We start from the raw sequence: 12,135 nt of genomic DNA, 5'->3' as shown, positions 1-12,135 counted from the left end.
AATTAATTAAATCCCTAATTAAATAAATTAGACTTACACATACTATTAATCCTTCTATTCAGTGAAATGGAAGACTAAAGTAGTCTCACATGTTTGCACGCAAAGTGCCTTATTGAGTTTCAACAATACAGCTAAGCAAAATTTTGGGATCAGAGTGCTAGGACTCAGCAACCATTACTCAGTTGGTAAACACATAAAAGTCTGTAAACTCACCTGTTCAATTTTGGGGGCAAATATTATATTGCCCAAGATGAATGGTTCACTCACTGTTATCTGTGTTTCTCTTGGAGTTTTTAGTTCTTCACAGATGAATCTCTTAGCAAATCCTCCCTTTGCCAAATGTCCACTCCTAAAAGACAAGCTCATGGTACTTTGCATAATACGTAACAGGAAAAATATTCATCCTTCATCTTTGTTTCTTCCTCATTAGGAAATACTCATGAAGACTTTGGGGAAAAAAATAAGATTTAACATCATTGTATTTATTAGGTTTTGAAACAATACACATTCACATCCTTTTGAATACAGTACATTTGGCACAGTAATAATGTTTACGATGAAATAACACTAATGAATGGCAAGAGATTCAAATTACATCCATAAGAAAAAAAAAAACAAAACCTGTACAAATAAATCCTCACAATAAAAAAAGCCTACCCTTCCCCCCCCCCCTCTCCCCACCCCCCGAAAACTGAATACATTTTATATTTAGCCAGAACTATTCTGCACATAATTTAAGAAGAGGTAATTTTTAATCCTTTTTTGGAGAGAATTATTTTTCACCCTATGGAGAAAAATGTGTTTCTTTTTTTTTAATAAGGTTTATTTGGAGGGAAAACAAGACATGATGGATTCTTTATAATCATTATTATTATTAATAGTCTTTTTGGCATTTTGCACTCATTTTACAAAGAAGGAACAGGAAAGATTTTACAGAACAGGCAGAAATGTAAATGTCCATTTTTAAGATTTATCTTTAAAAAATGTTCTAGGTAACAGACAAACCTTCTGATGTAAACCCAATGCAGAGGATCTAACTAATTATATTGAAGAAATATCTGCCCATGCAAAAGTTTTTATCTCCTTGACTTTTCTCTTAGCATCCTACCAAATAATGCAGGTTTTGAGGCCTCTTGAAATACAAACATTTGCTGCTTATCTCTGTGTTAGAAATGGGAATATACCTTACTTTAGAAAAGCTTTATGGGATGCTTTTATTCCTTCAAAATAAATGCTCATAGTTTTATGTAAAGGCCTCATGTTGTACAAACAGTAGTGCGCTATTCAATAACTTGCCTTCCTAGCCAGTCTACTCACCTATGGAAAGGAACACTTCAGCATTGTGATCAGTTCTTGCCTGGATGTCAAAAGCTAACTGTGATGAGAAATAAACAGAGCCAGTAGTGAGACATGAATTGATGGGCAGTTCTACAATATATTTCTAAAAGAGAAAGAAATTTAAACATTGAGATGATGAAATCATTAAAATGTTTCTGTGCTGGTACTCAGCTCCAGAAGCTAGTCTTTTCCCAGTACAAAAGATCACTGAAGATAAATTAAATTAAACTAAAGGCTTGATCCATTATTACACCTGTAGGCTAGACAACACATTAATTGATATAATATTTAATATTTCGAAATCATCATAAGAATATATATAATAATTACACCTGAGTTTTAAAAACAAAACAAAATGGAACTGAATGTTGTCATCAGTAACAGGCTATGAGCAGCCAGACGTAAAACTGACACAAACTAACTCATCTGCTTGAGACCAGGATTATCTCTTAAAGCCAATGATTCATACTTTGTCCACCACAATTTGTAACATTCCTTCTCTTTCCTAGCTCTATCATATCATAATAGAGTTGAAGAGAACTATACAGGAGATTTAGTATAGCTTAATATATGTCTACATCTTTTTATAACAAAAACCTCATCTCTCTGACAGTAACTTGAACCAATACACATACAAGAGTATTGCACATGGACATTATTATAATTATTCTCTCATAGACTAACATTTTAATAGTATGCCTGAACATGCAGCAGTTGATACCTCTATATTCAATGAATTCCACAGGCCTTGCAGCAAACACTATATACAAAATCTCACCTGTACAAAAGGCAAAAAAGCTTTTTAGTGCCACTTTGCCAATCACAAGTATATATATTTTTGTGCAGCTGGAAATCCATGTGCAACAATTAAAATGGATTCCAATGACCGCTCACTCAGTCCAGTAAAATATATAATAAAATGACCTCAGCGATACATGTACACAAAAAAAAAAACAAAAAACCAAAAAAAAAAACCAACCAACCCCTCCCCCCAAAAAAACAACCAAAACAAACCACAGGGTACTCCTGGAAATATAAGTACATAACACTGTTAGCGTATCTACAGGAGGTAACTTCACATTAGTAATATTGTCCACATGAGTTACCGTTTCAATTAATACACAAAAAATTCAATTTACAACTTTCAATAATGTCAGTTTGTAATGTTTGATCTTCAGTTTTTCAACACATTTCCACAAAATGCAAATGTAGCCTTATTTTGTGTCTTCTAAAAGCAGTTTTCTTTTTAGATTTCAAACATAAAAAACAACAAACACAGTAGTATTATGGTTTTGTAAAAGTGTGCAAAAGTAACACACTGCTGAGAAAATAAATATAAATAAGAAATTATTTATCAACTTAGCTACAATGGAAAATGCAGATTTACAGTGTTTATAATTAACTTTTAACGTCAAATTAATTATAAACATTTGCAAGCTTGCCATCACATTAACGGTTCATTTAAATGGATATTCAATTTAGTAACATGGATCCAATTGCCTAAAAAACTGTAAAATGATGCCTATATATAGCTGTGTTAAAGCACTATAGGCTTTTCATTCTTTAGCCCTTTAATATCTATCCATATAGGATCCTTCTTTGAATAAAATTTCAGTTATCTTCATTACTCTTCTTATTCCTAAAAGTTTTCCATACATTTTATGAGGAAATTCATTAAAAGTCTGAATTGATGTACTTCTTCTGGACAGGTTTATTTTATATTTGTACCTCACCTCAATAAGACATTCATAGTTGAGGACTACACCCCAAAGAATGCAGACTTCTTCACTTACTGAAGGGTAGGTAATATGTGACTTGTTCCACAGATCTCACAGTAACCACTAGTGCGGAAGAAACAGGTCTCACCTTCTCAGCTTAGAGTCATACAATTACATGACATGATCTGTTAAATCACCTTTAATAGCATGGCTCCATTTTCCATGAAAAGATGCAATTTTGTCCTGTGGGGAGATCTTTGGAATAATGGTTGGAAATATATGGCAGTGTGTTACATCTACAATTTCTGATACAAAATTGTTTTGCATTGCTTTGTGAGACAGAAATTAAGAGTGCTTTCATGTCAGAAGATTAAAGAAAAAAAAAAACAACAATAAATATATACTTAAAATGGGGATATGGGCTCAGAGTAAGAGAAGTAGTTCTTGATCTACTGAGTCTCAGTAATCTGACGATCTCTTCAGAATCACTTCTTGCAGCATGATTCATCTGTCAGCCTAACGATGTCTATGGCAGTAGCTCTTCTCCAAAATAAGAGAACCCTTTAAATTCTTCTTGATTGATTTGTTTTATAATTGTCTCATCCACTAGAGTTAATACCGGCTCTTCTCGTGTAAAGTCTTGATCAAAGTTATTTACATCCCTTTTGGTTTTCTGAGAAGAAAAATACAAACAAGGTGAATGGTAAAATAGCACAGCAAAATAAAATGTCCTCTCCCTGCTTCCCCAACCCCGAAAGGCTGAATTTTATGGAATGGCTGAAATAAAACAGGAGCTACTTCACACAAATAATAACAGACATATGAGAGAAGCTACAATAGCAATTACTATAAATGGGTTCAGGAGAGGCCAGAGAAGCAGTACTATCAATGAGTTCCCAGAGACTCGCTGGTCTCTGACAGGCGAAGGAATAGCAGTATGATGATAAAGCAGGAAGCTGAGATCAGGACTAATTTAGAAAGGGTTTTGGCATAGTTGGTGGCTGTTTCCTCATAGATTTGAACACAATGATATCTCATTTGAGAGGCAGAGAGTGAATTTGATTTCCCCACAATATACCCAACTCTTTCAACTCTAATTTAACCATTTCTTTGTATCTGGATATATTTGGCTTTAAAATTAGATCACAGCAGATCTCATCCCAAAATTTTTGAGCTCAACATTGAGAAGTCCTAATGCAGACTAATGTAATTCAGAGCAACACAGCAAAGCACAAAAGTCTAGCTACAAAGAAATCCATCTCAGAGCTCTCTCTTATTTCAGTGGCACCAGGATTTCTCCATGGAAGACCAAAAAACCTTGGTCTTTCAGTAAATTTGGCCCAAAGGGTTGCAATTGGACATGCTCTGAGTGGCAGAAAGTGTGTTAACGAGAGACAGAATTGAAAAGGCTGGCTCATTTTCCTTATGGCACTCACATCTATCTATAACCACTTACATGTAAAGAACATCAGGCCATGGGGCCTTTAAGTCATTGTACTGAGACCTATACCATTCATATTTTCCATGTTAGCAGCATATTTCAGGCATGTACAGGTTCAGGGAATTGGAACAAATATTTTCCTTTCCCTTTTTTGTCTATCCTTTCTCTTTGTTTCATGAAATCTGACTGATACTTAATGGAGGTACAACAGCACTGTAAAAACCTACTTTGTGTCCATCCTCCACATCTAGGATGAAGAATAGCTATTTGTTGTGCAAAGTTAAATGATAAACTCATGAAGTGGTATATCATAAAGGATGACACATGATGTATTTCAAATTGATACACTGACGAATTCCAAATGGGGTAGAGGCCTTCTTTCACTGCAGACAAATTTTCCTATAAATTAGATATATTTTTGTATTTTCTTCATTAGACCTGCCTGAGACATACCTATAGCAAGCACCACCCGTGTAGCTTGTAAGAAGTTTATAGAAAAAAAAAAGAGACTCTGTAAACCAAGTACTTTCTAAGTACAGAAAATTAAAAATATACGTTTTCTATCTTCAAAGTTCCACTAAAAGGAAAAGAATATAGACTTTAAAAACATTTATATAAACATATGGTTATCTTCTCTATATTTGTAATATTTACTTTGTACAGAAATTTGCATATAAAGTGTATGTGGCCTACTCTGAACTGCATAAAAAGTAAGGGATATAGCTTAGGTTTTTTCTTTTTTATTTTTTCTAAAGTTTTTTTTTGCAAATACTACAAAGCAAGAAAAAAGGAATTTTGAATTATGTTACATTTTAACTATGTCTGCATTCTTCCTGTTCGTCATGTCCTACCACAGTATTTTCACACACTCATACAATGAATTTGCTGCAAGTATTTTCACTAAAGCAGAAGATGGTAAGTGAATATTTGTAAAAAGTAAAATTCAAATTCAGAACTGTAGCTTCATGCAGAAGAAACTTGCTTATACTCACATTATAACCACTAGCAAATAAGCTCTACAGTGGCTGATAACAATTTAATGATATATGAATTATATTCAGTTTTTCATACTGAACATATTTGGCAAAATCGTATTTTCTTTCTGAAATTAAAAGATTAAAATGAAAATTTTCCAGCTTCCAACCAGGGCAATTAATTGATAATAGTTACTTTTTCCAAAACACCACTGCTGAGATCTATTAAGATGGTAAGTGAAAATGAGCGCAGGTGAGTACTTGTAAAAATCTAAATCCTGTTGATTACAAATAATTGCACTTCCAGTAGAACTTTGAATTGCAAACACTTCTGAAACAACAAATAAAGGAATTTACTTAGATTTAAAAGCCTAGCATTACTTAAAGACTGCCTTCAAGGAGATATCCAAAGAAGGAGAAAAATATTTTACTTTCTTAGGAGAAACTCTCTATCTTTTTGACAGATACAAATCAACTAACTTATTAACAGAACAGGTAGGAAATGATCTGAGGTTGCAAGGATATACTAGCAAGTCTCTAACTAACCAACTGGACTAGTGAGATTAAATAAACCACAGAGTACCAAAATTGAAAGGATTAAGCCGTAAGTCAAAAGGTAGAGGTCATAACAAGGCACTTTTCAAAGGAAAGATTTATTTGAGAAGTCTTCCTTAGCGACTGAGGCAGTTTCTTCCTGAAGCTATGGCTATTTTGCAAGGCTCCATCCTCTAAAGTGAAACAGGTCTGGCTACATTTCTGCTAACATTGCTATCTTGTTGTACTTGCACAGTGAATAGTCTACAGATCAACAGCATCGTCAAAATATAGTTGTAGCATGAAGGCTAAGCATGAAGGTATGAAGGGCTGTGGCTGTCTCTGAGCAGAGAAAAGAAAGATGATCTGCAAGGTAGGCAGAGCATATGACTACAGCTATTATCCAACTTCAAGTATTTAAAGAAAAAATCACAAAGTGCTAAAGTCTTTAGATTGGCTAACAAATGCATACTAAAAAAGCAGTAGTTAAATGGGTTCTCTTCTTTTAGCCAAAAGCTCCTGAGTCTTTGAGAGATATTATTTTCAAGTTTTCAAATGTTTTTCCAGATAAGACTTCTTAATTTCAAATGACTGAAGAAACAATTGTTATTAGGAAATCAGAACTCTCCCAAATCACAGCTGTCCCCAACACAAAAGCTTAATTTGGCTTCATATTCTATTTTTAAATCTTTTTTCCTTAGCAGTGTGAACACTTCATAGATATCCCATCAGAGCACTGACCTCGTGCACGACCAAGTATCTTGAGAGACTTGATGAACCTACTACATCTGGCTGATACTATCTGATCAGGTGAAACACTGTTACGCCACAGGAATAGATCACCATGATTTAATAAATAATAACATGACCTCATCATATTAACATAATCTCATCAAGGATGACATTTTTAAGTCAGAGTCATGTTTTATTCTATTCACAGATTACAGTTTTGTGCAAAGAAGTAAAGATATTAGGGCTTTTAGAAGACAGTCTTCGTAAAATATCATTTCATAGAATCATAGAATTGCTCAAGTTGGAAAAGATCATCAAGTCCTACCCTAATTCTAACAACCCTCCGTTAAATCATGTCCCTAGGCACCACATCCAAACGGTTTTTAAACACATCCAGAGATGGTGACTCTACCATCTCCCTGGAGAGCCTATTCCAGTGCTTAACAACCCTTTCTGTAAAGAAGTGTTTCCTGATATCCAGCCTAAACTTACGCTGGCGCAACTTGAGGCCATTTTGCCTAATCAGCTTTTTCAGTTTTCCACTACAGATTTGGAGAAAGACTGCTATTTAATGAGTAAAAATACTTTTTTCTCCTTAAATCTCTTAATATATTATTATGAAAAGTTTAAAAGAAACGTAATGTGCTATTAATAAGAACATATTAAACAACTTTTTATCAGACTGGCTTAATTTTCTCCATAATTTCAATGAAAAATTTATTGTCTACATTCAGTCACAAACTGAAGTTTAAAAAAAACTTGATACCTCTTCACAGCATTTGCATGCACAGCAAGGCCATATGAGAATCCTAAGTATTTTCTAGAATGTCTGATTTGAGAAGATAGAAAATGTTGAGCTATCAGAATAACTGTACAAACTTGTATTTTTTATTTAGTATGTCAGTTTCTTTATTCACATGACAAAGAGTTGCAACAGATCAGACAAACTACAGTGCATCAGCTACAGGTTATGATGATAAAAAAGGTTTTTAATCCAAGTAGTTTTCAGAAGAATACCAACATAAGTTACTTCCAAGTGAAGGATGAGATGTTGTGCTTCTAGATTATTTATTCTTTCATTAGATGTGAAGGACACCAAATTAAAAGAAAGAAATGGATAATAAAGATATTCAGCAAAGATTTTAACAGACAGGCAGTATTTAGAAAGTATGCCAACCTATGTAGGCTGTAATCTAATCTGTTATGGAAGCACATAGACATTTAATAAACATCAACCTAATTCACCGAATTATGAATTTTAAGAGGAATAATTTCTGACCCAGGAAACTGAAACTACATTTGTATCAAAACAGTATGTATTTTTCCTAGGAATGTAAAGTGGATCAGGAGGGAAGGAGGAATAAACTAAAGAATTAGAAGACAGAAACATTTAATGATTATATGGCCAGGATGCCAACCACAGTACTTCACTTTTGCACGGCCTTTTTCTTATCCCATAAACCAAAAATACAATGACAGAAACAGCAAAGCAAAGAAGATCAAAGCCCTGCAAGTTCACTGACAGTCACCTTATGCTCACAGTCTAGGCAATGAACCTCACCCATAATAAAATGTTGTAAACCACTGTACCTTATGGCTATAAGTGGGTATGGGTTTTTGCTCAACAGAGCACACAGCACTAAAACTGTACACACTAAACTTGTTTTGTTCACAGCCTGATTGCGAAAGCACAAGACTTGCCTCTGTTTAAAACATCTGTGAAGACAGAATTCACAGGAGCTGCACTGGAGGCCATCACTACAGCTTCTTGCCCATGGTCAATCCTTTACCAACAAGAGCCACCTCATCCATCTTATCAGAGCTTGTTTCCTTTTCAACTTAATCATGACATAACTACAGCAGAGAAGCTATGCTGTGGTAGAAAGCATGCCTTTTTTAGAGTGAAAAAAAGTTGCAGGGAAAAATGTCAACTTTTGCATTTCTGCTTTTCATTTTTCACCCTAAATTAGGTTTTTGAGGATTTAACTATGTGGGAAATTATTTTATGTATCTTTGTGGGGTGGTGAGGGCTTGGGAGAAGAGAAAGAAATGGAACAGTCCTATTAGAATGCCCTTCATCTGCACAATACAATTCCTACTGCAATTTAATGATCCTCTCTGCAGAGCGGATTTTATATGGGTGCCTCTCCAGTTCACATTTTATTGGCAAGCCTCCACCGAAATCCTCAGCTGTTCTAAGGTCATGACTGCTGAATGTCACCTCCCATCTTACATCCTGGCACACGTCCAAGGTTAGACCATTTTTGGTTGTGAGGTCCTGAAAATGTGTTTTAACCATTGTTATTACAGCTGCGTTATGGCAGTCAGGGCAGGTGCAGCTGCTACATGCTGAACCACCTGCTGCCAAGTCCTCATATACACATGTAGAAACCTTTTTGTCTTACAGATCACTAACACTTCAATGCAAAGCAATGGATAAACTCAGAAAACGGAACTGATTGGTTTGAAGAAAAAGGTGTTGCAGGAGGGTTTGCAAGTCATGGGCAACTCCTGGGTAAAGGGTCTTAGAATTCCAGTGGTTTCCAGGAGCCATTTGATAATTCATGGAAAAAAATATAAAATATGGGAAGTCTAGCAGGATGGTGAAATCATGGGATCACAGAATAGCCTGGGTAGGAAACGACCATAATGATCATCTAGTTTCAACCCGCATGCTACGTGCAGGGTCAGCAACTACTAGAGCAGGTTGCCTAGAGTCACCAAACCACATTTGTTCTGTAGAGGATCTATAGTGCATAGAAATATTACTTATAGTCACAATTCTGCTACAGAATCACAACAGTTTTCACAATAATCTTAACTTTTTTTTTCACTTCAGGCACTTTAATAATGAACATTTTGACACTACTCAGATTGTGACTTATAAGAAAATTGATGAATGCGATGCCAAGTGGTGAGATGCAGTGAAAAACTGAAGTGAAAATGTAATGTGTCTTAAAAAAACAAAAACAAACAAAAACCCATGACAAAAGTTAGAGAATGGTTGAGTTTGGCAGGGACTTCTGGGGGTCACCTGGTCTAATCCCTGCCACTGCCACATGCTCAGGACGAGAACAGGCAGCTATTTAAGGTCTCCAAAAAGGGACTGTCCAACATTTCTGAGCAACCTGTGCCAGTGCTGCCATTAGCACATTAAAAAAAAACGGTTTATGTTCAGATGGAGTCTTCTCTGTTCCAGTCTGTGCCCAGTGCCTCTCGCCTTGTCACTGGCTACCTCTAAAGAGAATCTGGATCCATGTTCTTTACGCTCATCTGACTAGAGCAAGCCTATGCTGCACAGACTGTTGGGAAGTCATCCATATCCTTCTCCATATACTGCTCACATAGCTGCTGCATACTGCATATACGTTCATGTTTAATACTAAAATTACTTTCCTATTTTGGTAAATAGAAAATACCCTATTCACTTAACCCTCCTCTAAATCGCTGTAATTTTAAAAATTAATTTTCACAAGAATGAAAAACAAATGGCTACTAGTTTAATTGTATTGCTACTGATTGTGGGGAGAACTTACAAGCTTACTCTGCTTTCCATGGGTTAAGCAAGCACAAAAACAAATCGTGGAGATTCTAATACTACTCAATAGTTGACTGATGTAATTAGATATTGCAGGACTCATCTCTGCCATGTATCCTGATTAAAACTGGCTGAATTTCCAGTGTTTTATTTCATCTACAGTCACTTGAACAATGTAATCACAGAAAAAAAAAAAAAAAAAACAACAAATAACAAATACTAGAATCTTCCTCAACATATTATGAAATTATAAATATATAGCAACATCATGTGATTCTGAGCCCCTCCTTCATAAGTAGAAGACACTAGATCCAAAGTACGACTGTTCAGCATGGAAGGTAATATCAAGCATGTGCAGTGGGAGCCTTATCCCCACTCTCAGCTACACATTAAAATGGGACAGTCTATGTGGTTTCACTACAAGCCATAGAGCAGAAATGCTACAGAGTTTTTGGCGAGACTCTGTTCTTCTCCAAAAGATTTCAGATAATTCATGCACTATCTCATTAAGAATAAAGTTTCCAGCTTGAGAAAGATCACGTGTATGAACTCTTTTATCCTATTTTTTTTTTTTCTAAAATTATCTTAAACAGAGAAGTGGTATTGCAGGTCTCACTGTATGCAAATGGAGAAAGCTAGACAAGCATGGCTTAATACTAAGACTACTGAACTGACTGCATGAATGTGCAGTATCTCACTGTCACTTTCTGAATGTGGTTTTATTAAAAGTTCCCAGTAAGATTTAGCAGAATTCGTAGTGCCAGGGGTTTCATTCTTGGTTCTGCTACTTATCTGTCTTAAACTTAAGCAATTTTCTCCTCACTACAGATCTAATATTCTTTCTGTATTTAATCACCTTTACATGAATATGTGTGATCTCTTGATTGTTTCTCATAGTGTACTTAAACTTAAACCTGCTTTTGCAAGCAGGTATCTCATCTTGTAGGGAACTTGAGATGTTACTGGGGACATGAGGGCACAAATGTATTCAGTCAATTTCTCCTTATTCCTATTCTTTTCAAATGAAAACACAATCCTTCAGAGACTCATAGGCAATAAAGATCGTCAAGTTGTCTTTTTTTATACTCCATAATCTACAAATATTATTTACATGAACATAAAAATAAATGTTTCTGTTTAAACACTTAAGAATGTTCTGTAAGTAGCCATGATAATGCAATTTCATTTAATGGTTTTAATTGTTTTCTGAAAATAGGATTAGAGAAGAGCGAAGCCAAGAAGTGATACAAAATCTGTCCTACTCTGAGGAAGTCTGAAAGGAAAGCAGAAACACTCTGGCTGCTTATCACTCCACTGCAATGGGCAGTAATTAAAAACATGTTTAACAAATGGCTAAATGAACTTAATCATTGAATTTAAAAGAGTTTAGTGTTAAAAGACCAGGACTCGACAAACAAAATATTGCTGGATCCCTGGTATAGAATCAAAAGAAACACTGGAATCCTACAGTAGCTTTCAAACTTCTATAATTCTAGTGTTGTGGCAATCACAGGTAAAAGCAGCTGCTGCAGAGATGCTGTAGAAAACAAGAAACATAAAATAAGACTGACTGAGCACATTCTGAGAAAGAGAACCTTGTACATCTGAGCAAACAATACTGAAATTTGCTAAAAACATCAGCTTGCTTACTCTCAGTGTCTTTTAGCTGTGAAACAAGCTAGATTTAAGTTTCTTGAAAGCTATCTACTCACACCTGAGAGAAGTTCACAGTTCTGCAGAGTTCTAAAGTATTTGAAGTGATTTGGAATCCAAGGTCTTTTATCACTGCGGGGAGAGGCAGAAGAAGGCCAGACATCTCCGTCCTACCCTGCCCAGATGCGTTACTAGACCCACTGGTAC

General features: G+C 35.3%; 1 protein-coding gene across 1 annotated transcript in view; it reads right to left on the bottom strand.

Moving 5' to 3' along the window:
• Positions 1 to 461: 461 nt before the first annotated feature.
• Positions 462 to 12,135, bottom strand: part of PRKCE (protein kinase C epsilon) — a 272,059-nt gene continuing 260,385 nt past the window's right edge. Inside the window, exon 15 of the mRNA XM_003203888.5 lies at positions 462 to 3,729. Coding sequence (XP_003203936.2) covers positions 3,583 to 3,729 — 147 coding nt within the window. The 3' untranslated portion in view covers positions 462 to 3,582. The remainder of the gene's footprint in view (positions 3,730 to 12,135) is intronic.

The sequence above is a fragment of the Meleagris gallopavo genome, chromosome 2 (genome assembly GCF_905368555.1).
Source record: "Meleagris gallopavo chromosome 2, MGAL_WU_HG_1.1, whole genome shotgun sequence".
Taxonomy (NCBI): Eukaryota; Metazoa; Chordata; class Aves; order Galliformes; family Phasianidae; genus Meleagris; species Meleagris gallopavo.
The sequence above is the reverse complement of the archived record's forward strand: the minus strand, read 5'-3'. Positions and strand labels throughout refer to the sequence as shown.